General features: G+C 39.4%; 1 protein-coding gene across 2 annotated transcripts in view; it reads right to left on the bottom strand.

Moving 5' to 3' along the window:
- Positions 1-27,381, bottom strand: part of VWF (von Willebrand factor) — a 129,745-nt gene that overhangs the window by 65,384 nt on the left and 36,980 nt on the right. For both annotated transcript variants that reach the window (XR_009747415.1, XM_061476446.1), the window contains exons 16-25: positions 21,780-22,020; positions 20,887-20,981; positions 19,223-19,383; positions 12,403-12,506; positions 8,279-8,417; positions 6,393-6,527; positions 3,248-3,394; positions 2,458-2,598; positions 869-988; positions 110-266 (exon numbers count right to left, since the gene is read on the bottom strand). Coding sequence is in view for 1 of the 2 variants with exons in the window: in XM_061476446.1 (XP_061332430.1) it covers positions 110-266; positions 869-988; positions 2,458-2,598; positions 3,248-3,394; positions 6,393-6,527; positions 8,279-8,417; positions 12,403-12,506; positions 19,223-19,383; positions 20,887-20,981; positions 21,780-22,020 (1,440 nt within the window). In the remaining variant the exon portion in view is untranslated. The remainder of the gene's footprint in view (positions 1-109; positions 267-868; positions 989-2,457; positions 2,599-3,247; positions 3,395-6,392; positions 6,528-8,278; positions 8,418-12,402; positions 12,507-19,222; positions 19,384-20,886; positions 20,982-21,779; positions 22,021-27,381) is intronic.

Genomic DNA, 27,381 nt, shown 5'->3' with positions numbered 1-27,381 from the left:
GGGAGCAGAGCAGGATGAGAACAGTCTATCTGAGCCAACAGGTTACTTATTAAAAGTTTGAACCTTTTCACTCAATTCTTCCTCATTACTTCCTCATTTGTGTACTTACGGCACAAAGCTGGTGATCTCCAGTGGACAGTAACACCTTTTTGTGCACAGACATGTGCATAGGCTGCTATAGTGTCACAGAAGCAAGCACAATCCCCTATAGATTCACAAGCACAAGTGTCATACATGCAAATATCTATGTAGGGCTCAGGATTCACCTACGAAAGAGAAATACAGGGTAAGTACACTTAGTGATTCCTTCGTCTCCTTCTTGTAGACATATTTTACCATTCAGATGGTTTGGCTGCTTCATTTTCCAAGAGCCACATAAACCAGATTTTTCTACTGATGTCAGCAAGGACTCAAACTGGGTTATGTTCTCAAAGTTGCTACAGACAGTGCAGTTTATTGTCCCTTCATATTCCCTCTATGGAGTAATTTCATATATTTCTGGGCCCTGTCCCCATACCCCCTTGTGTAGAAGATTAGGTAGAATGAAGTCTGAATGGTATTACATTAGCTCAGATCCCTCTCCCCTCAAACCTCAACTCTTGTGCTTGACTTCACATGACAGTCTGTAGGCTTTAGAATAAAATTTCCCTCAAGAAAAGTTATTCTATAGCTTACTACTTGGTGATACCCTGCATTTCCTCTTGAAGCATCAGCTACAGGAGAGGGTCAGAGATGAGAATGCCAATTAGTTTGCCTCCTCCAAGTCCTGTATGCTGTCAGCACAACCATACTTTTCCCTCAGCTGTAATCAGTGTCAGCACAGATCATTGCAGATTAAAGAATGTTAAACACATGACACAATACTCACAAGTTTTTTGCATTCTTCAAAGAGGTCCCCAGACAAAATGCTGCATGATGTTTCTACCATCACCTGCTTCACTATGTTTCCATCACACAGTGGAGACATCAAGGTCTGCTCCCTGTTGGGCTTAATATTGTGAGAAAAAGTACACACTGCATTAGCTGTGCCTTCACAACTTCAAATTGAAGTAGAGACTCACTAGCACTAGACAATTTTCATGACAAAAGAAACTGTTTCCCTGAGAACGTTTCAATCTATTGTATGACAGGCACAAATCCTGCCACAGCAGAACCTAGAATTGAGCAGGTCACCTTCTACATTTTCTCCAGCTCTTACTTGCTAAAACAACAGTTTTAACATTGACATTTTGATGACAGTAAGTGTCACTGAAAAATGATCATTCACAGCTCTACAGAAGGCCCACGAGACTCACAAATATAATCAGTCTTCAGCAGACAATACCCAAGGCCGGTGCTGAATAAGAATGGTTTCGTAGCCTCCTCCTCTCCCATTTAATTTATCTACTAACAAGAAGCACTAGTATTGACATGTTATTTTTCACAGAGACAGTCTGCCGGTTCTGTCTTGTGCCTATTACACTAAAATAAGCTGCTCCCTCTGTTTTACGCTGTGGTATCACTCCTCATTTTTCCTACTTCTTCTGTGCTCCAATCAAGTCATATCAAAAAAGTGACACTTAACAAGATAATGCTGTGACTAGTTAAAGTAACCTAAAATGTTTCAGGTGATCAAAAATAAATGCTTCATTTTATTTTCTGATAATTTAAATCTTGTAAAGAAAGATCTAAAAAAAAGCCTTTTCCCCCAACCTCTGAAAATTTAGATGAATTTTCAAGAGAAAGTTTTCAGCCTTAAAGCATCATCTGAACGAAATGCTTAATTTTGCAAATGTCAAAAAAAAGTTGTCTTTCAGTTGTTTCCTCTCACTTTTTGGTTTGGAAATACTTCTGGCCATAATTATTTGCCAGCTCAAGACAAATTTATTATTCAATTTTATTCTTTCAAAATTCTGTATTTGGAAAAGAGGAAAAGGGCAATAAGGTCTTGCATTCCCTCCTGTATCTTGCTTTTTCTCTTCAAGCCTCTCCAACCTAAAAATAGTAACTGAGTGCTCTTCAAAAAAGACTGAGAAGCATATAGAAAGAAATTAACCTGCACATTCAGTTGTTCATACTGAATTTAAAAGACTAGGATTTGGGATATAGAATTTTGGATAGGGAATTAAGAAATTCTTATCTGAACTCCCCATCTGAAAATTACAGCTGTTTTTTCAGATTAAGCTCTAAAATGAGATTTCCAGTTATACCTGGATTTCAATCATCTGGGCTGGCAAACTCTATGAACACCCTCTACTGTACATATTTAACATTCATCTGAAGCCAGGCTGCACAGAATCCTTAAATAAGTTAATTGATCTTTTATCGGATTTCAAGAAATAATATTATTTGGCAAAAAGATGGGGGAAGGAGTTAATTTTTATTTTTTTTTTTTTTTATCCTTTCAAACCTCTTTGCCTGCTCTTGAGTGATACTGTAACCCGTATTAATTAGTTTTCACAGTTCATTCGCAATCACCTTTTCAACATCAGCACAGTATGGATTAACTTTCCAAGAATTTCCAAAGTCAACTGGATCTACTTCAAGATGTTCATTGCTGCTGGTCAAATCATTGTTTTGGATTCCATCAAAATTTCCACACAGACCACACACTTGATCCTTGCAGGGAAAGAAACACAAAATACATAAATCTTCTGTCTGTAGATTGGCTTAGGGTTTTGTTAAGAAGTCTTTTTAGCCCAGTGCTTTAATGGCACAAGGCTTAAAAACTGAAATATCCCTGACCTTGCCAAGTTCACTAAAATAGACATAGTCACTCACAGAGAATGTTTAGCTCATATTCCCATACTGCTTAGCAGAAAGTAGGTCCATACTGTCTCCAAGGTCTCCAGGAAGCAAGACGACAACTGTGACCAGCAGTGCCGATTGGCCCTATTTGGAGTATGACCCTACAATCCCATTTTATTTCTGGAGATGACTATCTCATCACCATAACTACTAAATCTGGCTCCTTATACTGCTCTTGAATACAGAAGAAATCACTAACAGCATATTTCAAAAGTACCACAGCATTCATCCTTTCTGTCATAGCTCATCTCCAATGACCCAGGATTTACTCCTTACAGCTGAACTACTGAAAAAGTAAGGAATCCTTATGGTATTACAAAAAATTGCCTTCATTTTCAAGCAAGTGCCTAATACTCCATGGAAATCTATCAGCACGTCTGCATTAAAAAAATGCTATTCCTCAGAGAGCGAGTAAGTGCATTCTTTAGTGAGAATAAGAAGTAAAGCAAAAACCACTTACTTTAAAATTGCCTTTTAAGATAACTGAGACTCCCATGGCCAGATCCCAGGTCACACTGATGCTTTTGCCCAGTAAAATGATGTAATAACGGCCAGACTTCATGACTTCTAAATCATTTTCGTCTTTAGGAGGTACCTTGATGTTTACCTGAATAGGAAAAGCACATTGTGCTATCAACTGTGTCTCTAATTACTATTTCATATAGGTCACTTTCCCAGTGGGACACGTGTTAACATAGGTTAACAGCTACTTTCAAACATGCTGTTCTCCAGAGAACAGGTATTTCCCATACGATATACAGATGTTCCAGAGCACTTGCAAAACTGTAGGCAAGGTATTGCTAAGACACTGATTACAGGCTTGTCTCTACACTCGCCACTGCTGTGGATAAATTTTTGCCTTAAAAACAACACTTCTGAACAGAAAATTGGGAGACAAATACGACAGTCCATTTTCATCACACTTATCTAAGTTTGAATGTGGCAATGTCCCTTCTGCTGCCAGAGTATAACATATTTGCCACAAATGCTGACACAAAGCAATGACTGCTAAACAGAGGGCTGATAAAGAAGACAGGATATAAAAAATTAATGATCATCTTAGTATTCAGTCGATGGCTCACTGAAAAATTATGTTTTATTTTTATTTCAACTTTTTAGGAAACTAACAGTTTCGTGTTCCTAAGTCAGGAAAAGACAAAAGGGCTGGCTAGGTTTAAGTTCAATGTGAACTGGGAGAATCACATGCACCAGTGGTCTCTGAAGGACCAGAATCTGATTCTGAAGGACTTTCTTCCCAAACAGCTACACCAATAGGAAAAATCCTGAGAGATTCCTTTTGGTATCTCTTTATTTTTCCATCACTTTCACTTCCCCTGTGTGCATCTTTCTCTTTCCATCTGGCTGCAAATTCGAGGTGTTCAGTTCCTAAGAATTTAAGAGATTAATTTAAAAAGCTTTCTTTCACACCATAATCCCCTTTCAGTGGGAAATCTAATGGGATTATTAACTACATTTGGAGAGAAAGGTCTGGCATGGCTGTTACTTTAAGCACCGTTAATTCATGAACTGCTTAATCATGGAAGAGGCAGATGAAAACTTTCAATCAGCACAAATAGTGACTAAAGCAAGGAAGAAAGAGGAGCCCACAAACCATTCACCCACTTCCTAGTTTGAGGGCAAGAGATTTCTTTTTTCCACTATTCTTTCTTGCTCCATTCAGTAAAAGCTCATTTCTTCTCACCTCTGGGTTATTATCAGAAAGCTTTATCCCCAGAGATGATAGTTCACATTCTCAAAGGATCTCCTAAAGAGGGCCTACAATGTCTTTAGGGAATAATATGTTAAAAGATATTTTAGGAACTGGAAGCTTCTTCATATTCTCTTATGCCAAACATTAGTATCGAGTCACGCTGGTTACTTAAATTCTCCATAGAGTAGTCTTTCTATCCAAACTCGGGCAAAAAAAAAAAACAGAGAAGAACAAAGCTGAGCTGGGAGATTGACCTAACTTACAATATTTCTGTATTTATGAAGGCTCTTTGCCAAACCATGAAGTCATAAACTCTTGACCTTACAAACAGGCAGATCTATATATTTCAGAAAAGCAAAAATGAATTCATGAGATTTTTTCTTTTTATTGTAAGCCAGAACCTTAACAGGCAGATATTTCAATTAAGCCCTCATTTACTTAAAACTAGAAGCCGCTTTCAAAATAATATCATCTTAAAACTTGAACTATCCTGCTTTGGAATATTTCAGTGGCAAAAAGCCTTGATTCTCCTGCTTGCTTCTTGTGGAAAAAGTGTAGAAAGTCATCGCTGGGTAAGAAATTGCCTAAGAGTCTTCATATGAGTTGTTTTATCTTAATCTCTCCTTCAGTTGCTGTTCTTTCTGTGAAAACCTGCTCTAGATATTATTTCTTTGAGCCTTAAACTCTAGGAAGAAAGCTAAAAGTTCAGTCTCATGATACAAGCCTAGCTCCTAGAAGGATATACTCTCTTAGGAACCAGACAGCCTCTGTTGCTGGAATTGCTAGATGCCTCATCACCTCCTGTCTTTTCTAGCCCTTCTTTAGGTGTCCAAAATGAATCACAGCTTTTCTGAAAATCTGCCACCTAAAGAAGCTTTCCTGGCTCTATGGAATGATCCCTACACTTCAATTCATCCTCACCCAGGAAGGGGATTATTTAGCAGTAGAAATAAAGAGCTGGGCAACCAATCTGTCCTCTGTTCATTTCTCCAGCAACCAAAAGCCTACATGCATCATACACTGTCAAGATGCACCGCACAGACACTAGTAATAATAGTCACGTTTTATGTCTCCTGTCAAGTATCAGTGCACACAGCAACCACAGCAAGTTTGCAGGCTAGCCCAAACCTGGTACAGCTTTGTGAACCCAAAACAAGGCAAATGTAGCCTGGTTTCACCTTGCACAGGCAACATTTTTGTAAATCTCTGGTCTAGATGCCAGTTCAAATCACAGTGTTTCTGAAAACTGAGCATCTGAAACACTATAATCCACTGTAGCTGCGTACTGTTTGAACACACAGTCTTAATAGCTACAGCTCTCAAGGCTTTGCCCTGTGGAAAGCTTGTTTCCTGCCATGAAGGGATGTGGGATGTAGAAGTGATTCTTGTTCAATTCTTTAGTGTTTGTTGGTAGGAAAAGGGAAAAAAAGAAGAATCCAGTCATCTGGATTTTCCATCTGACAATTTAACAGAGGAAAGGATAGTTGGTATTTGCTTCTGCAACATCAACTTGTTTGAGACATGACTTTTTTCCTGTGTGCTCAGTCCTGCAGATGGCTAAATTAGATCTGAAAGTTTTACTAGTCATGGGACAGTCACTTCTTAGCTGTTCCTTGCACTTAATGTAGCTTGAAATAGAGTTAGGCTTCCCATGTTTAGAAAGGGCATTCATTGCATGAGTTTGCATGGAACAGCATTCTTATCTGGTATCAAACAGAAATATCAAAATGGTATTACACCTCTGGGAACAAAATGGACAATTATAATTCTGCTGATCTGTTCATTTTATGACCAAGAAGCACTGAGCATGAGGTTATTCATGCTCATCTTACTAAACAACTTGAAATTATTTTCACAAAAAAAAGGGAACTAAAGAGAACAAAAGTGTACATACATTTCCATTAAGCAACTCTATTTCCCCACTTCCATACAGAATGATAACCCTTTTGGTGCACTTTTCTCCAGTGAAGCCACAGCCTTCATTTGAAATGAGGATCCGGAATGTCCCAGAGACATCCTTGCAGAAATCCTATCAGATGAAAATAAACAAAAGAAACATTAATGTGGGACTTCTAAAAAAAAGAAAAAAACAAAACAGCTCTATGGAGAAAAAGGAAGCCTCAAATACTCTGTGTAATCTGTGGCCAGTAGGATATGCGTTGGCATGCCAACTGTTCCTATATTAACTTATTTTGTGCTTAGTGTTGATATTCATACGGTCCACCCCTTAAAGAATGAGGTGCCCTCTGCCAGTTACACCCACACATGCACATATTTTGCAGGGTATTTTTTGGCAGGGAGAATCCATGCTATTATAATATCTGTGGTATTTTAAAGACCTACAATGAGCACAGTGTACATCTTAATAACACATATTAATTTATTTAACAGTGAAAACAAGACTGCAGCTTTAATGATAAAATAAAACTTAAAACTAGAATATTAGGTTAGAAATAAAGTTACTGCACAGTCTCGAGCAAAAATTTTGATGCCCTTGTTTTCCCACCAGCACCTGAATAATAATTACAATAATGTCAACCTATTTCTCATGTATTTAGTAAGAAAAAGTTTAATGTATTAAACTTTAAATTAAAATTTAAAAGTTTAATGCATTGATTTTCTTTCAACTTAAATATTTCTGAGGTGCATAGAGAGTTAGTACTACACTTATATGACAATTCATGACTCTCAAGCCTTTTAGGTTTTTAAATTGGGTTGGGTTTTTTTCAGTACACAGCTTTAAAGAATAACACAGCTCTCTGTATTTCTCATGAGGAAATGGATCTCATTTTCATTTTAAGTAGTTTTATAGTACTTTATGCTATTGTTGCCCACAAGACCTTTACACAGAGCTCTCACTAGCATCAGAGCAACCATTCTTCTACGGTAACCCGGCCGGCATCAAGGTGGGAGCATATTTCAAAGACCTAGCCAAAGACAGGTTGATCACACTTTCCTGTGTGATCTCCTGTGATCAAGGAGAACTGCAAGGAGGAATGTGCCTCATGAAAAGGATCTGTGGAGAAAACAGTAGCCCACCCAAGAAGCATGCCACTTGTAACTGCAGAAGACTTTTGTTACCAATTAGCAGTGGATCGATCCACATGTTAAGCCAAATTTTCAGATTAAATCCATCTTCTGCACACACATTTTTAAACACACAATGATTTGTGCCTGTAGGTGAGATGTAATCTCATTTAACTTTATTTCTGACTGGCCCAGTGAATCCACAAATTGATGTTAGTGTGCTATGACTCTATCTACCTCTGTTCTTTGCTGCAAGGAAAATGGATATTGTCAGTGTACTGCAAATAGGCATGGAACAGGACAGCAGCTTTGCTGAAATGAAGAAGCAGTACCTGTGCCCTAGATGCATTTAGGGAAAGTTCACTGAGCACTGCTTGTCTCACTCAATTAGACAGTGAGCCATCAATACTGGATAAAGAAGTTAGTGGAGAGTAAGGAAAGATTGATTTATGGATACCTATAATCCCTTGTTAGAGGTGATATTCAGATAACATTTCTCTGTACCATGCTGCTATCATACGATTCATGACTGCCAGCTAGACACGACAACCTAACTCATCTATGGAGCACAATGCATCTTCAAAGTTCTCAAGGCATCTTTGAGGTCACTAATAAGCTTCTCTTTCTTCTACCACACATCTGGTTTAGTAATTAAGACTATTTTACTGTGATTTATCCAAAGATTGGACTTCTATCCAGGTATAAAACACCTTATATATTATTAGACAGCTTTGGAATTTGACATGTTCTTACCTGAACTAATACGTACTGACAGTTTCCTGGAAACTTGTATTTCAATCCATCAAACGTCAAATAATGAGCCGTACCAATAACAGTGCAGGTGCCATCACATACATTTTTGGTGCACTCCCACTTTCGACCATGGCACACACTGTAAGAGGGAAAACAAGTCAGTGACAGTTATCATTATTCCCAAAGTAATAAGCAAGAGAATGAAAGGTATTTTAGGCAAAGTGAAAGAGCAAAAATTGATTCCTCCAAGACAGCATGATCTGAAAACTCTCCAGAAGACACACAAGTGGTGATAAGCTGCTATTTTGCCTTTTTCCTGAGGCTGGGTCAGGGAATAACCAACTGTAGACCAAACAGGAGAACTGTTCCCCTGTGTATCTTAATCCAGACACGGGCTGCAGCTCTGTGTGGAACCTCTGCAGTTGTCGGTGGTGCTGTCTGACCTCAGGTATATCCCCAGCAGATCCTTTCTGCTTGTGTTTGGCCTTGAGAAGGTACTCTCAGAGGGGTACACACCTGAGCTGCTAGAACCCTTCTTTAGATAGATGCCCATAACTACGTTACACTACCGTGCATCAGATAACACTTTCATAAACATAAATTAGTGTGTGTTAGCATTGGGTGCGTAAGTCCAAATAGTGCATTGAAACATAATAAATGAATAAGGAATGTTCTTCCCTTTTTCTTACAAGCTGCATGTAGGAGTATGTGCTTTTTGAACTTCCCTATTACAAGAAGCGGTTTGGACAGAGCCTGCTAGAATATTTTGTGTTAATATTTTGTTTTGGATATCCTACTCTGCTCTGTGCAACCCTTCAGAAAAACAGATTGATTACCCTCTATAGACAGGTTAAATATGGAGTATAATGCCAGCAACCCTGTTTTTTTATTTGTAGTACTGTCCATTTTTCCCTATTAAAAGCCAAAATATTAGTAAATTTAATATCCAGCAGATGCCAAATGACATGCTCTTAGTCTAGTGATCAACTTCTGCGACCAAGTAACCAGGACAGTAATTCAACCCAGCAAATTTTTGTTCTGAATATATACTGAAGCATAATACCACCCTTCTCCAAAGAGGTTTCTCTGCTCTTAAATTAAGTTCACTCTTCAGGATAGCATAGCTGACCTAGCAGTCAGAGACATTACCTCACAGGCTGCCAAGAAAACACAGATAGATATATTTCTTTTTCTGTACATAGGTGCACATATACATACACCCTATGAGAAATGTCTTAGAGGGTGTTACTGTCCCCTGAGGTCTCCTGTAGTGATTAAAACAGAACATCTGCCCTACAGGAGGATTCAAGTTTGGCAACATACAAATAGGACATACAAATACAAGATGTGACACACATCCTGATCATGAAAGGAGATACACCTGTAGCTGTCTGCCTGCACAGCTTGCAAGTGAGGCTGTCCAGAACACCTCCTAGACTTCCTCACAAGCACAGAATATGCAAGAAAAGAAAAGGGACATCCTGACATGCAGAGAAAAACAAGATGATGCCTTGTTTTCTCAGGGGAAGGGTAATTCTGAAGAGCAATGAAACACAGGGTTAAAGGTCTTGATACCATTATGCCCACATTGCTATAGCAGATGTACTGCACTGTTATTAATCCTACAAAAACACTACAGAAAGGACAGCATTTGGTGGTTTTTTTTTCATTTCACTCTTTTTGTACTCTTTTTGCTTTTTTTTATTATTTTCTTATTCTGTTTTTTTGTTTGTTAAAACAACAACAAAAAAAAACACAAAACAAAAATCCCACATGGTGGCCATCTTCTGTGTGGATATTCAAAATGCAGAGAAAGCGTTTGTGCAACTCATCGGGTTCTAGTGCAATTATACCAGTGTAACACACGGAAGAAAAACAGTAGGGTTCCTAGTCTTCATGATGACATCAAATCAGCCATATTCAACACCAATCATTATTAAATTTCTGAGAATTTCCAAGAACATTTGTATCCATTCACTGTTGTGACACACAATAATCTGAATCTTACATGGTACCCTGATAAATAAGGCTCAAGGAGGTATATATGCTTATGCTAAAATGAGGAAAAGAGGGAAATTGAGAAGTAAAGAACAGACTTCAGGGCATCCACATGATCCTCTTGCCCTTTCCCAGAGGTATCCTGGAGAACCACAAGCTTTGCTACAGAAGCTGCAGGTAAGAAAGGGGATCTTTCTTTTGGCATCCACGAGCTTTTGACCAGTGAATTAAATTAATGTGCTAATTAGCAAGAAACTAAACAAACTAAATAAAAAGCCAGGCAAATTAAGCATAAAAAAAGCATAAAATTTGTTCACTCATTTCTAGTTAATTTTGAAGACTCAGAATAGCATCTGACACCATATCTATTAATCTAATCGAATAATATTAATATCATCATCTAATAAGCAATATGTTGCTTGAGGCTGGAGAAACATTCATCTACCGAATGCTATATGAATGCAGACGGACACCATCACTGACCCAGGAATTTTCTAATCTAACTCTGTAACAGCAGGGAAAGAGAAATACTATCCCTGCTTTACAGACATAAAACTCAGGGATAAAAAACCTGAAGAACTTTCCCAAGATCAAATTGCCAACCAAAGAAAAGCTAGGTACTGAATGAAGTTCTGTAGTAATGCCTTAATCCAAGCATAACTACTGCTTAATCTTGGTAACACTTCACAGTATAATAAATATTGTGCAATGCATTTTCTTCAAAGAATGACATTTCAGTAACAGGAAACTGATTGCACCTTCTGCTATTAAATCTCTGCTAACAGGTAAAGCAAGACCAAGATTTTGCATATAAGTGCATGGACATATTATAAAGTATATGCTGTAGCAAAAGTCAGATTAGCAAATTTCTGCTGTGTACTGTTCATAAATGTTATTCTAAAATTTTCACTGAGCTTTACAATGAATTCCCAATACATAGCATAACAAAAGTTTTGCCACTGGCTTAGTCTTGGAGACATTCCACTGTTCATGAATTAGGGTCTCCCATATGTCAACTTAAATGAAAATGCCAAATGTGACACCTCTGGCTCATATATTGTGTTTGCAGGTGTTCACATCTGGCTAAGAACAAGTGAGAATGAGAACTCCTGCAACAGCAGTACAAAAAGAAAAAAAAAAACACCAAAAGAAAAGGAAGATCTGACCCCCAAAATGCAGACTCTCAATTCTTATTAATTCTCAAAGCAATAGTAATTTCCTATATCACTTTCTAAATGACATTTGACTTCATATTTACTGAGAACTATCATGAAACTTTTCAAAGTCACATAGTTCAAAAAAGCCCTAGTGACATTTTTGAAGGGACCGTATTTCCAATTTTGCTTTCACATTCTAGGAAAATACCTAAATTGAGAGGAAGAACTTTTTATCAGTGAGAAAAAGCATGATTTCTAACATTTTCTTGACCCTTATATTGAAGAAAATTCTACGTATTAGAGGAAAGGTCAGTTAAAATGGCATCTATATAACAATACCAATTTTTCCTCCGTCTTCCTTCTTTTAAACCTACTTTTCCCCAGGTCTAATTATAGTACATGATTCACAATGCAATATGTAGCTGCAAAGGAAAAAAAAAGAAACAAAACACTGGGAGGTCACTGTTTCCATACAAAACCATAAAACCTTTTATCTAAGTCTCACACTAGTTAGGAACAGTCCCACTTGTCTATTATAGCTGGCATATCACACACCTTCTGTTGATGCTTGCTGAAAAGGGCTGATTTGAAGGGCCCCAGTTGGCAAAAGAGGAAAGCAGACAGCAAAGTTTAGTAACAAAGCACAGACTCCATTCCTGCCACTCCAGAGGATCTCCTATGTTGTTATCTTGTGTTGTAAAATCAAGGAGCAAATCCACTAGCTAGTGGCTATGATGACCTCCACAGACACACAGACTCCCTATTTGTAAGGTACCACATACAGTTCAACAGATATTGCACTGATCTTTATTCCATGCAAATGGAATATGCTGGTCTGTGCAATATGTGCATTACTAAACTTCAAAACCTGATTTTATATAAAACAGATCTGTTAAGCAAACAATGTTTGGTTTATTAAACATATTAGGTGCCCCAGAAAAAGCAAAAATCACAGTTCCAGTGGCTCACCAGGTGTTGCAGTCCTTAGTCACTGTCTCTCCCTTGGCATATTCTCTTCCATTGTGAAAACATGGGCATCTTTCAAGAGCAACGCACTTGTTTTCATGTCGCACCTAAGCAAAACAAAGTTCGTCAGCATATGGGTCTGTCAGTATGTGCTGGTATGTAGAAGAGCAAGCACAAAATGTGATAAAGAATAAAGGAAAGGAGAGAGGAAATGCTTCAAGACTAGGGCAAGAAAGGTACAGCATTGCTAATATTTTTTTCCATTAACATAATTAGAGCTATGGGTACATAAATCTCAGTCTTGCTTCAGAGGCTGGACACCTGTTTAAAATGTTGGGAGAATAAATTAGATTAGAGAAGAACATCATGATGAGAAAGTCCAATTTGACCAAAACCAGGATGCAATGAAGATAAATTAGGCTAACCTGAATATGGAGAACAGATGAATAGAACATGCTTATCACATACAGAAAACTCAAGGATGGCTTACCAGAAAAGCAACCAAACACACAACTCAGCTGGGCTAAAATATGAACACTGAGGAGACAAGGAGCTGTAGCACTAGAACTCAAGTGCAACTGCACATTTTGTTGTCACAGACAACAGCCCCCCAACTCCCCTGTTGGCTCGCCTCTGAAAACTGCAGTAGTCACTCATTTACTTTCAAATCCCTATTTATTTCCTAGAAAGCAAGATAAATATCAGTCCACTTGAGACATTATTTCACTTTCACAGGCTCTGTTGCTAGGAAATACGTCATTACGATTTGCCAACATTTTTTTCTTTTTCAGTCATACCCTACTGATCTTAGTTTCTCCTTGTACAACAACAAAATATTTATTCCACTTAAACAAACAAACAAATTCAATAACAAGTAATGCCTTAGACTATTTTATTTTTTTAATTCCTTTTTTCTGTTGTTTTTTTTTTTCTGTGATTACTTTCTATTTTGAAGACAGGCAGTGTTGGAGTATCAAACAAAACCAAGGCTGGCTATGCTGTTTTTCATTTGGTCGTGTTTCTCCAAAGCCAGAAGCAGGTTTGTCTCATACTTCATGGAATACTGAAAGAGAAAGGGCTTCCCTTCCCTCTCATTCAAAAGTCACAAAATATCACTTTCCCACTTTAAACTCTTTCTGTAAAATCAATAAAATAGTTTCTTTTTTACCATAAATACAAGACAATAATACCAATGAAGCCTGAAAACCAGGTTAATAAAGTAGAACAGCTCTGCCTTTTCCTATGGGGACCTGGAATGGCCACAGGGAACTACTTATAAAAAGGATTTCACAGCCCGGAGAGCCTTTATTCATATGCAGCTCCACTTGCTTTATGGCTTATGGAAAGCTATATTATGCCAAATAAACACACACCAGTAGAAGCTAGACGGAAACGAAGAAATGCTTTTCTAGATGATAGAGCTGGGGCTCTGCCTTAGACTTAAGCTCCACAAAGGATGGGGAGAAAACAGGCTAGAGAAGACCATATGTTTCTAGGGGTGTTTAATTCCTTCCTTCCTTCCTGCTGGCACTCAGGAAAAAAAAAAATGATGACTTCACACTCATGACTACATTTCTGAATTTTTCCCATACTGTTCAGCAACATAGTGCATAATAAACTTGAGGGCTAGCTTCTGGATATAAAACTTGAGATTAGACATGTGGTTAATAAAGGCAGGATTAGGACCTCTTCTACTTGCTCCCTCACACATTGATAAGAAGCTAGCCACAGCCTATCCTCAACTCTAAAATCTTAATAGGCTGGTATTAGTATTTCCATCATGAATGCTTGGCCACCATGAAGCTACAGTGCAGCAGCTATTAATCCACTGACAAAGACAGAAGACTACCTTGTCTGAACACTGCAGAGTGAGTAGATTTAGAAGCTGGACATAAATACCCAAAATAGGCTCTGACCAGAAGACTAATTATTTTTCCTGCAAAATTCAACACATTGTGATTCTGTTAATAGTAACACACAATATACTGGTCATGTTGACCCCACACCCAAAACCTGTATATCTGGCAGACCAATGCCATGCTGCAGGTCAGTTAAACACAATACATGTGGTACTACAAGGCCAGTGGCATTACAGACAAACAGCTGGACTTCCTGTGAAAGTCTGTCAACCCATCAATAGAGAGCACTTAATACAGGAGACCTAACAGTCCTGAATGCCTGAGTTCATGAGAGGCATGAGTTTTCGGGAGGCAACCACAAGAAAAGACACAGGTCTGTAATGAGAACAGCTGCTGATTGCACCATCTCACACCCTTATAATGATTCTCCTGAGAGTATGTCCACGGATTATAAGAGGCTGACTAGCTGATGTTCCTGACCCTCCTCGACTTGGGGATCTAACAGATATGTCCATCATTTCCTCGCTCTATCTCCTTAATTGTTAATCCTTGACAAATCTTGCAAAAGGAAGACAGTGTTACAGATTTCAGAACCTTTAAGTTTCTTTTCTCCTAAACTCTGCCTTGATGAGGCTGAATTTTAACTTCTTTTGGTCACACAATTTTGATGAGTATTGCACTGTCAAAGGGAGCCCAGATTTTCACTCTTTCTCCTGATACACCTGAGGGCTCCAGCAGAAAGACAGCCAGAGGTACAAAGGAGTACAGGATTAAGTAAAGGAAGTGGGTCAGGTTAGAACCCAATAGCCGATACATTTTAACAAACCAGCCTGTCATCATTTCTGTGCAAAGACAAGTCAAAAGCATGCTAGGACAGACCACTCAACACGTGCTGGTTTACACTTGGTTTTTCTTTTTTACAATAGCTGTATGCTTCTTATGTTTGTTTTATGAAGTATTATCCTTGGGCAGATGTACATACCAGAAAGATGGCACCCACCCCCTCATGAAAACTCTGTTATGTTATAATATAGGATAAGCCTACACTGAACAATATACAGTAGAGCTAGCAGGAAAATCAATATAGCACTCTAGTAAATTTCTGTTGAAAACAGTTTGGAAGAAAAAAATTCTTCCAAACTCTTCTGATTAAAATATTTAGGGGTTTTTGGCTTGGTCTGGGTGGTTTTTTTTCCTTTCTCTACCAACTTCTCATAATTTTATAAATAATTTTACTTCAGCAGTCAGACTACAATAAAATGTTTAATTTCTAGTTTTAGAGTGTCTGGATTTTGTGCTTTCTGTTTGTTCTGTTCCTCTTTTTTTTCCCAGAAAGGTGGTTAACACTCCATTTGTATATTTATTAATATTTTCCAATGGGAAAAAAATGGAATGCAGTAAACTAATCTGAGAAAGCATATTTTTCCCCACACTTCTGCACATATGTTATGATTTATCTTTTCTGCTCTGTAAAAGGGTGACAAGTATGGAGAATTTCCCACCCTCCAGATGATCAAAGACAGAAGAAGAAGAATTACTTTTCATGGCATATCAAACGTTTTTATTTTCAAGAAATAAAAATATTGTAAAATATTAGATGAACTGGAAAACTTATTTTTCAGTTGAAAGAAATTAGGATTTCTTTGCATTTTCTGGCTGGGAAAATAATCCATTGATTGATTGGCAATTTCTCACCCCAACAAATCTTCCAATTCAAATCCAGCCAACTGCAGCATCATGTTCATGAGCAACCCCTGATTTATTTCTTTTCCCTGATTTATTTCTTTTTAATTATTTTTAGGTATGCTAGTCAAACTTGGCAGGCTGTACATACAGATTTTAGACTATGGATTCCTCTATTTAAGACTGGTAACTCAGCTAACTAATCTCTAAACATCTCTTTATATACATTGAGATAGCATTGCACTTAATCACATCTTAACTGCTACATGTACTTGCAAACTGTATGGGAGAGTTGTTTCTGTAAACTATATATCTTTGTGTTTCCTGATGGTACAAACCACTTCAGAGAAGCAAGGAGATTTTATTTGATTTTTACTAGTAAGTTATCCATGGCCATTCCTAATTTTTATATGCTACTATACCACAAAAGAAAAACAAAAATCTTCAGTAAAAAGGCACAGTTCCTTACAAAGTGACAATATGTGCAAATATTTATTCCCATATATGTGCAGTAATCTGTTGCTTCCCACAGACATTTGTACAAAGAGTAACTCACCTCCATGAGTGCTTTGCATAGGAAGCAGCATTACAGAACGCCAACAAGGGAGATTAACTGGCAAAAGAAATGCTAAAACCTTTTCCTGGTCCCTTTACTGCTCAGCTCTGCGGGTACAAGTCTGGAAAACAGAGACTTTGCGACTTTGCAAGCATTTTCTTCCAGTCTGCCCAGCACCTTTAAGGTAGAGGGAGGCAGGATGGAAAGGAGAACATGCTCATCACCCCACATCCTCACATTTTTGGCAAACAATACTGGAAGCACAAAGTCTCATTGTAGAGTGAAAAAATAAGAAATAAGCCTCCCTAAAACCATCCTGGTTAGCTACCTACAGGTGGTGAGGAGGAAACTGCTCTTTGAAAAGAAGCTGGAAGGCCCTGTGGAACCAGGAGGCTGAAGGGCACCCAGCTTGATCCTGTCTTTGCATGGCAGTGGTTACAGCAAAATCTCCTAGATACCACATTCTCCCGTTGTGGCTTTGACAAACGTGTATCTCATCATTTTTATTCCCTGTCGGACTGGATGCACACAAGAACTACAGTATATTCCGAGTTTACTGGAAAATTGAACCATACTGTCATCTAGTGGACAAAAACTTATTTTACTTTTTAAGAAAACCAAAACGAACCAAGCCCCGTTCTTTTATCCGAAACTTGACAAACCATCTTGTTGCATGTGTCCCATCACTGCAGGGTCAACTGCAGCTCCCAATTCCAAAATGCCAAAGACTGCTTCTCCTGGCAAGAATTTTATGAAACAATCGTTTGAATGATAGTTTCAACCCACTGAAAAGAAATACGACATTCTATACTAAATGTGAAGGTTAATTACTAGAAAGCTGATCTAGGGAGGGTTTGGGGGGGGGGGGGTCCCAGCCCATTTTTTTCCTGTTGAGCAGTTATCATAAGGGGGTTTTCCATTACTATCTCTAAAGTATACTATTACCATATCCTGGACTGAAACCAAATCTCAAGCCCCTTCAACAAATCAAAGAATTCCGATTGTGATGTACAGAGAAAAACCTATTCACACTGGAACTCTTGGAATTTTACTAGTACACAAACATTTGGAAGTTTATTTAACATACTACTATTTGGGAATTTTCTTCTCTAAAAGGAAAGACATTTAAAAACTGAAACGTGAGAAGAAGCAACATTTGGTTTTAAAATTGTAAAAATTTGCTCAATGTTGATACAGATGAGTTTAAATTCTGTTCTGTATTTTTTGCTTTCTACCTACAAGACACTTCACAAGCCTGAGTTTTTGCCTACAAGCTGGCATTTCATTAAGGAGTAACATCTATTTACTTAAACATATGCTTATCATCAGAATATGATAGCAACATTAAAAATATTAATTCTAGAAATTACTTTCATTATTAATTTAAGAATTTAGGGGGGATGTCTAGTAAGACAATGGAAGGAATTTGGGGGGAAATTTTCTCTTCTGTATATACACACAGAAGTGGAAAAACAACATGCCTTTATAAAAATGCATGTTCCAAGTAAAGATAATTGCTTTTTAAAATAGAATTTAAACTAGTGGCTAAATAGTGGTTAAAGTAAATTCATTAGAGCTGAAGTCTAAACATGCATCTCAGCCCTAAAAGTAATAATCCATACTTTCATTTGCTAACTGTCAACATCAAGTGCATAATAATCTAAGCCTGATCCTTGAGCAAGTATAAAAGATTAAAAAGAACAAAAGTAATCTTTTAATTACTAAACTTCGTAGCTTTTGAAAACACCTTGCTTTACTTTACACCTCTCTGAGCCAGAAAACTGTACCAGCAATGTCTCAAAGTGCCACAGGTGTGAAGTCTCACAGTTGTATTGTAGGCCTCAAGCAAAATAAAGACACAACTCTCTCCAACATCTACTAGGTATGCTCACCTGCAGTGCATGCATTGAACATCGCAGACTTCTTAAATCTCATCAGTTTTCCTGGACAGAGAACTCAAAAGTGCCATTTATTTAACTTCATAAAGATTTGACCACGTGCTCCACCTCTACCCTATTCACACGATGCCTGGGACTGCACCCCCAGCCCCTGGTGAGATCCTGTGCACGACTTCGCCTGCACAAAGAGCATTGCACAGAACTGAACACTGATGTTTTTTTCCCTGTTGCTCAGAGAACAACAGCAGCAATCTGCTGTCTATTCTGCTCCATCTGCTTTGTATCAGAGCTCTAAATTGACACTGAGCTCGCAGTCACTGGCTGAGCAAATAACTATTTGCTGTTTGCTCTGTTTAAAAATGACTAAACTAAAGATTAAATTTGCAGGTCAAAAGGGGACATCACCCTGGACTCCAGAAAGCATCTTATCAGTGGAAAAAAAAGCACACTTAGCACACCACCTGCAATTCCAGGACACCCGCCGGCATCATGTTAGCAAGTTTCATTCCCACATTCTGTTTCATGGGGAATTCTCAGTTTGTTACCACACACAGGAAAGCAACAGCAGAGATAGAGACTTCACAAGGAGGCAACTGGTATAAGCAGAAAAGGTCTAGCTTTTGATTATCAATTATTATTACTACAAGCTAAACTTCATCTTCTATGCAGATAGAGTAACAAATACACTTTACACCAGCCAGAATTTGGCAGAGTCAATACTTCACAACCATGTACTTCCAAGCCACAAGATGACTGCTGGTAGGAAAGAATGAAGGCAAGAAAGCAAAGAGGATCTGTTTCTCTCTGTTGCAGCTAAGCCTGCTTACCATCCCTTTTGGACAGAGGCATCCAGATATGCAGCCATGGCTGATGCATTCCAAGTCATAGTTCTGGCAAGTCTTGGCACACTCCAACCCTTCAGCTCTTGGGTTGTTTGCAGGACAGACAAATCTTTCCATGGGGGATCTGCATGTCAAGCTCCTTTTTACTTTAAAAAAATAAATTTACAAAACTTGTAATTGGAACTTAAATATTGTTAGCACAGTATTTTTCTAAAGGATGGATCAACATTCTTACTAGAAAACTAATTTAGAATATAGCCTGAAGCAAAACCACTACACCACTATGCATGACACTGTGAAGACAACAGCTCTCATTTTCCTGAAATGACAGTGACCTCAGTTAGGCTGCCATAAAGGCATGCATATTCTAATATAGAAGCAAAAGAAGCTTCACTAGGGTAAATAGCATTTCAGCAACATAAACAGTGCAATTTCAGATTGCACTGGGGCTATGAGCACACCTCAGTGCAAAACATATTTCAGCCTGTCGGCAGTGTACACTAGCAATGTCAGCACAAAGTCAATAATTTGAGAAGCAACACCCCCATATATTACTGTATTTAGACCCACTTCCAATGCGTATAACTACAGTGGTGAGGTAGTAACAATGTCCTAAGCTTAAAAACAAAGTTTTCAAACCCTGAGTCTTTAGGTTCTGGCAGATCAGAACGTCCCAAGAAACTCCATGTTATTATTTCAAGCAGTTCTAACAATATGCATCTCTGAGGTTTTGTAAGTCTTAATGCTCTAAAGTAGGAAAATTATGTCTTAACAGCATTAAATTAAAAGTTTGATGAGATATACACCCAGAATGCTTCACCTGGAGAACAGTATGGGCCAACCAGGGACACTGTTACTGGTTGTCTACCAAGCACCATTAAGCAGGTGACTACCCTGTACCAACCAGTCAGATTTACAGTGTTTTCCACTAGAAGCTTGGCAGTAGGGGTGAGTGGTAGTTTATCAGAAGATGCAAAGGCAAACAATAACCCTTTGCTCCAAGGATCTGGGAAATACCAACCAAAAACTTTGTCCAAACACCCTGAACGGATGCATTTGGCAGTATGCCACAGAAGACACTATGTTTGGGCTTACTCCTGTTATTCATGAAGGGATGCTCCTGGGCTTCATCAAATCCCCACTATCCCAGTCCCCTCTGAGATGCATTTGGTCTCAAACCCCCTAGGTCTGCAAGGAAATTGTCAGGCTCCAGGAGGTTTTATGCAGAGATGCTTGGTGGCTGGAAGACACACTTGATGCCAGGTGGCAGTCTAACCTGCAGGCAACAAAAAGCTTCATCTGCACCAGAAAAGAGAGCTTGAAACCCACTAGTCAGAAGCAGAGGGTATAAAGCTAGCTCGCTACTGGTGTAGTGTGATCCTCAAATAGCAACTGTGGGCCTCAGATCACCGCCAAGGGAGTCCTTAACCTCTTCAAATAAGGAGAGATCACAGTGGCTAACTGCACCCCTCCCATGTTAAATTTTTCTTTCAATATTGTAAAACATATAAAAGTAGGAAGAAGTCTCACAACATCACCAGACACCGCAGCCTCCGGTGCTTCTTCCCTATCCGAGATTACTGAGGCTGAAGAGAAGAAAAGAAAAACAACCAAACAGAAAAAATATTATTTTTTTAAGGCATACTAACTTCTGGCAGATGGCCTCTCATCAGCGAAAACATCTGGCAGGAAGGCACCAGGAACTCTGTTTGTACTGCAGTGCATGAAACCATTTTCACAATAGCTAAGAAAAACAAATAGAGCTTATATTTAATGAAGTGACATTAAGCTTTCATTCACACTGTTTTTTTTTTTCAGATAGGCTGCAGGGAACTTGACAGAATACCAAAATTACACCTCTCATTGAGGATGATCTGTTGCACTCCCTCCACTGTGCTTATCCACCTTAAAGGCAAACCTTCCTTAAGATAGTTGATGTGATATAATGGTAATACAGCTGCATGCTAGCCCTGTCCTGCTGAATTCCATCTGCACAGGCCTAAAACTGGGCAAGATAACAGTCAGGTCTATTGTGGAAAAGGCGAGAGACCACTTTGTGCCTGCAACTTACATGACTTCTGTGGTAGAGGAGAAAAGGATAAGGCACTGCTCCCTAAATTGGACTTACCAGGAAGAGCTCAGCAATTACATTCCTACTCTCAGTGTACAGCTACTCAATTTAACAATTAGAAATGCTTTTTAATATTTGTAATTAGGTTTTAACATTTAAGAAATATATCGCAGTACACTGAAGTGTATTTTAAAAGCTTACAAAGTAGCTATTGTCAGTAATTAAACTCCATTTCAAATTGCTAGGAACTGTTCACAGATGAGGGTTTTATACTGTTTTCTGACTAAGGTGGCATTTTAAACTATATGGATAGAGATGCAACAGCAAAAGTTACCACTCTGTTTGTGGGAGCCAAAATCTTGCTCTCTTTTAAACTAGTTTCAGAGGAGGTAAAGGAACCAGTTAACCACTCAGGCTATCCAAAAATTTAAGTCACAGCATGTAAGGATGATTTACGAACATTGCACTTACCACATGGTGTAATGATCTGAAAAGATGTCTTCTGGTTGGAATATCTCACCGTCATAGTAACAAGAGCACTGGGACTTTGGTACACACTGCTCATGCTCATCCAGGTAGTGCCCAAGGGGACAGTAGCATCCTTCCATGCAGAGTTCATCACAGTCCTCATCCGGGTAGGACAAAGATCTGCAGGTCTGGTTGCACAACACCCCACACTGCCGGTACACTTGGCCTTCAGGACAGGTCATTGCTGTTGAATGATGTGCACATTAGGGAGGCTGGCATTTGATTCGAAGCCAACTACAGGAAAAGCTGCTTAAAAAGCTTGGGATTGAAATGTATTTACTCAGTTACTCATTGATGGAAGCCTATATTATACTGTCTCTCCTTAATTCTGCAGCACCAGTGAAGCATTGCTTCATATATGGCTTTGCTTATATGTATGTGTATATCTATATACACATACACACAAGCAAAACCTTACTACATGCAGTTCCCAATAAACACTGGGACTGGACTGCAAACCCTGTGATGGAAATCTATCTACAAATCTTCATCCAGAATGAAAAAACACAGGCTCTGTCCAACCTCTGTTACTACTTGGATCTACAAGTTAGGAGCATTACAAGTGTTATGTACACATTCACACTTCTTTTCCTTTGCAACATGGTTAAGGGACAATTTAGTCCAAATAAGTAGAAGTGTAGGTTTCTGCCTTGACAAGCAGGTGCCACAATAGCTTAAAGCCTCACATTCCAGAAGCTCTCAGTGATTTCTGTGGAAGCAGGTGCAAACAATGAAGTCATTTAGTGATCATGGAGCCAAACTTTGGGCACTAACGATTTTTGATGATGGATTCATTTTTAGGGAGACCTAATTATGACCTTTGGAACCATTTTGGCTTCCTTGTTTATAAAGCTTACACATAGTTCTACAACAGCACTGACAATCTCCTCTGCATACATCAGCATCAGCACTAGGTGGCAGTTATGACAACAGATTGCAGAAGAAGAGAATTCAAGTTACTATGTCAAGGGCTTTTAACAGGCCTCCTGATAACGAGGATTTACAAAACCTGTCGTTTGTAGCAACCCGCGAAAGCAAACGGTTGGAGTTGTAAAGCGATAAGGCAGGATGTTCAGCAGAGTGAGGGAAGCAGCTGCAAGTAAAAGTTGGCACATTTGTACTGTTCTAAAACCAAGATCAAGGGGTTACAGAGAAAGCCTTTCCTCTTGTCATCCCTTGCAGAATGATCCCATAATCCCTACCCTCTCTTTTGTGAGTGCACACACCTGGGAACTGTAGCAGCAACAGCAGTAAAAGAAAAACTATAGCAAGGCTACAGCCCTGCAGCCTTGCCCAGCTGCTGGTAGGGCTGAATTAATTAATACTGGGGCTAACAAAGCAAGGCCTACATGCTAAGTGACGTCTAATGCATACCTCCACAAAATTGTTCTGCAAATAAGAGGTACTTCTACTCACTGAAGAGAGACATGGCTGCACTAACATCTCCCCAGCTTTTATTGAGGCACCCCAGTCCCATGGGTGGAAGCGTAAACCTTAACTTGAGGATCCAGCCCAGAGGCATCTAAGGTCACTTGAGGACTTCTTCAGAGCAAAGATCTCCCAAGTTTGGGACTTGTGCCCAAACTATTTAAACTTTCACAACACAGCCCAAGAAATTAATATGTGCTCACATCAACAAAGCAGGCAGAGAAAATACCTCCTAATTCAGAAATAAGTAGGTGATAGATTTACTTGCATTTCAAAGTCATCTTGGCAGCTTTTCATAGAACAGTGCTTCTAATGTACCTAAACACAATCTCTGCAGTAAATCAAATACTGTCAGTCACAGCCCAGGGCTGAAGACCATTTTAAAAGTAACTTTCATCACTAAAGGCATGTGCAAGCAGGACAACTATGAAGCCTCAGCCAAAACTACGATTTGCTACACAGGAGCCTCTGGAAGCAAGGAACTGGTTTGGCAGATTTCAGGTGGGTACATCAATTTACTAGAGTTTGAAGAATCAAAAAAGATAGGATAACTGAGCCCACTATCCTGCCCTACTTTCTAGTCAGTGGTATCACTCCCTGCCCACAGGGATGACTTTGCAGTCATCCCTTTCTTAGCTAAAGCTTTGCAAGTCATCTTACCTGCTTGTGCACCTCCTAAGGTTTTAGAAACATTTCATTTTTCCAGTTATGCTACCTAATGCCATATTCACGCTCCAAGTCCTAGTACACTGCTCCATCACCTCCTGGCAACATCTGTTTTTAACAGCAAAAAGGCAAGACAACTGACTTGGGAGGGGACTGTTGTCTGTACACTTTGTAATACACTGACATGAAAAAAAATAAAACCATCCCACTATGACAGGAAATGAGAGGAAAAGGCGAGTCTCTATGGAGCCTGTTATAAAACCAAAACAGCTCAGTGCTGTGGTCTGAAACTCAGCCTGTCCCAGGGATAAGATAGGAAATAGTGGGAAAGCATTGGAAAAATGTGTACCCATCAGATAGTTCATCCAGTTTCTTGTGGGTGGGTTTTCATGCAGTGACAATAAACTACCCAACACCACCACATTAAGGAAAATAGTGGGCTTATCAGCAGGTCCTAAAATCTGAAGAAACATCTAGGGACCTGTTGACTGTTTCCCCTTTGGCACAGAACAATATACACATACACACATGCACACAGACACACACGACATCATAGAATAATTCTGGTCGGAAAAGACCTTAGAGATCACCGAGTCCAACCTTTAAACTGACACTACCAAGTTCATATCCCTTTAGGGATATGGTTTATCCCTACTAAACCATATCCCTAAACACCACATCTACACATCATTTACTTCCATGGATGGTGACTCCACCACTTTCCTGCGCAGTCTGTTTCAATTCTTGACAACCCTTTTGGTGAAGAAAATTTTCCTAATATCCAGTCTAGATCTTCACTGGTGCAGCTTGATACTGTTTCTTCTCATCCTACTACTTTTTGTTACTTGAGAAAAGAGACCAACAATGCTACAACCTCTTTTAGGCAGATGTAGAGAGAGATAAGGTCTCCCCTGAGCCTCCTTTTCTCTAAACCACCGCAGTTCCCTCAGTTGCTCCTCACAGAACTTACCCTCCAGACCCTTCACCAGCTTCATTGCCCTCCTCTGGACCTACTCCAGCACCTAGTATCTCTTTTACAGTGAGAGGCCCAGGACTGAACACAGTGTTCGAGGTGTGGCTTCACCAGTGCAAGTGCAAGGGGATGATTACTGCCTTGGCCCTGCTGGTCACACTATTGCTGGTCCAGGCCAGGATGCTTTTGGCCTTCTTGGCTACCTGGGCACAAGCTGGCTTATCTTCAGCTCCATCAATCAATATCCCCAGGTCCTTTTCCACCCAGCAGCTTTCCAGCCACTCTTCCCCAAGCCCGGAGCATTGCATGGGGCTGTTGTGGCCCAAGTGCAGGACCTGGCACTTCGCCTTGTTGAACCTCATGCCAGTTGCCACAGCCCATCAATCCAGCCTGTCCAGATCCCCCTGCAGAGCCTTCCTACCCTTTAGCTGATCAACACTCCCACCCAACTTGGTGTCGTCTGCAAATTTACTGAGAGCGCACTTGATCCCCCCATTCAGAGCGAGTCCTGGGAAACACCACTTGTGACCAGCTGCCAACTATGTTTAAGTGCATTCACCACAACCCTTTGGGCCTGGCCATCCAGCCAGTTTTTCACATGCATTTGCATGAGAAACAGCCCTTCACAGCATGCCCTATCTGCTCCTTCCTTGCTCTGTTGCTTATTCATGGTGGGCTGCAAGAGTACAAACCAAACCTTCAACAATCAATCTGCAACCAAAACAATTTCAAATACATGGAAGGTGAAGGCTTGTTATTTTGATACGCAGCAGAAATGCTGTGCTATACTAATGAGTTACCTCCCTGCCACTTACCCACTTCAAATGAAGCAAACCGGTTCTGTCAAGTCATTTTCCAAGAAACTGAATCTCTGTTGACCAAGGCAGGAGCAGAGCATGTGTTCAGTGCACTGGGCTGTCAGCACAAATTACGCAACCTGCACATTCACTTCTCAAGCCCATTAAAAGAGGGATTGCTCTCCTTCATGTGACAGGAGATGTCTAGGGCATCAGAATTATTTAATGGGTGCTGATGGATCTGCAATCAGGAAAATCGTCACTTTATGAGAGCATAAAGCGCTCTGTAATGCACAGAAAGGAAGAAGCAGCTCTGCACTATTAAAGATTAATTGTCAAAATTGACTTGTTCAGTTACAGAAAGAATGATGGTGCATTATCAGTGCTCTTTCTTTCAGCCTCCAGACCTGCAGTTTTAAAAGGATTTTTATTACATTACTGTTCCACTATCTGAACATTTACATAAATTAGGTAAAATATTATGAAACCATGCAGCAGTTTAACATAAACTGGTTTCATTCTTCTTTGTGGTAAGTACTCTCCAGCCTGCAGAAGATGTTGTCACTGACATTACAGGTACAGACCCCACCCGGTGGAAGGCCACTGACCTTTCTTTCTCTCTCTTCCAGTTTCTACACACTCAGTTTATAAATAAATGTATTTCCCACCCCCTGTTTGGGAAGAAGTCACTAGCAGATCTGGAGGCCTGCCAAGTATACATGCTTTTTCCCAAAATTTTCAGTTGTCTTCTTTCCTTTATTTGCTGCTATTGCAAACTTGCTCAGGAAAATGGAAAAACATCCATTTCACAAATACCTATTGGGAAAAGCGTGGCCATGTTCCACAAAGATTCCATTGCAAGGGATTCTTTCCTAACATACTGACCTAACTGAGAATGAGAAGAAACACGGGATGTTGGCTGCTTCTGCTCCAGCTTCTTATCAGCTTGGCTATTAATCTTACATGGACTGATGTGTGCAAAACCATCCTATTCTTTCTGTTACCCCACCTCTGTAACCTAAATCTGTAGTCTGAATTTTTGTTCTATCATCTAGCAACATCTCATCTTTTTGACTGCAAGCTGTTGAACCAGGGTTGCCATTTATTATAGGTGAAATCCTGGAAACAACCCTCAGGGGAATTAAAAAACTCACCTCTTGCTGACACTCAGAGTTAAAAAAGAAACCAAAACAATCAAAGCTCTTGTTTGCCTAGGTCAGTGGTGCTACTCATGCCCTGCTGGATCAAAGTTCAGGATCACATTTTCAACCAGCTATCACTTCATACTAGAATTTACAAGGAGAAAAAGGAATGGAGCTCATATGTGGTTAGAAAAATGATGTTCACCCACGAGCTGAATGATGCACATGAAAGGAGATCTGACATAGGTCTCAGACTTCTGCACTGACAGAGTGATAATCAAACTGCTAAGAGAGAGATATGCCAGGGAAGTTGTGAGATCTCCATCCCTGAAGATACTCAAAATTTGTCTGGAGAAGACCCTAGGCAATCTGCAGTAAATTCGCCCTGCAGTGAGGAGGGGTGGTACCAGAACACTGCCAGAGGCCACTTCTAATATGAGTTTGTTTATACTTGTATGATTCTGTTCTGTGATACCATTTGTCTGAGTACCTGACTTTGTGCTTTCTCCATACCCTCAACTTCAGCTGAAGTCAGGACT

Source organism: Pezoporus flaviventris, unplaced genomic scaffold (assembly GCF_033815535.1).
Source record: "Pezoporus flaviventris isolate CSIRO_AGI_PZ_B2104156 unplaced genomic scaffold, CSIRO_AGI_Pfla_v1 ptg000096l, whole genome shotgun sequence".
NCBI lineage: Eukaryota > Metazoa > Chordata > Aves > Psittaciformes > Psittacidae > Pezoporus > Pezoporus flaviventris.
This window is presented reverse-complemented; position numbering and strand designations above follow the sequence as displayed.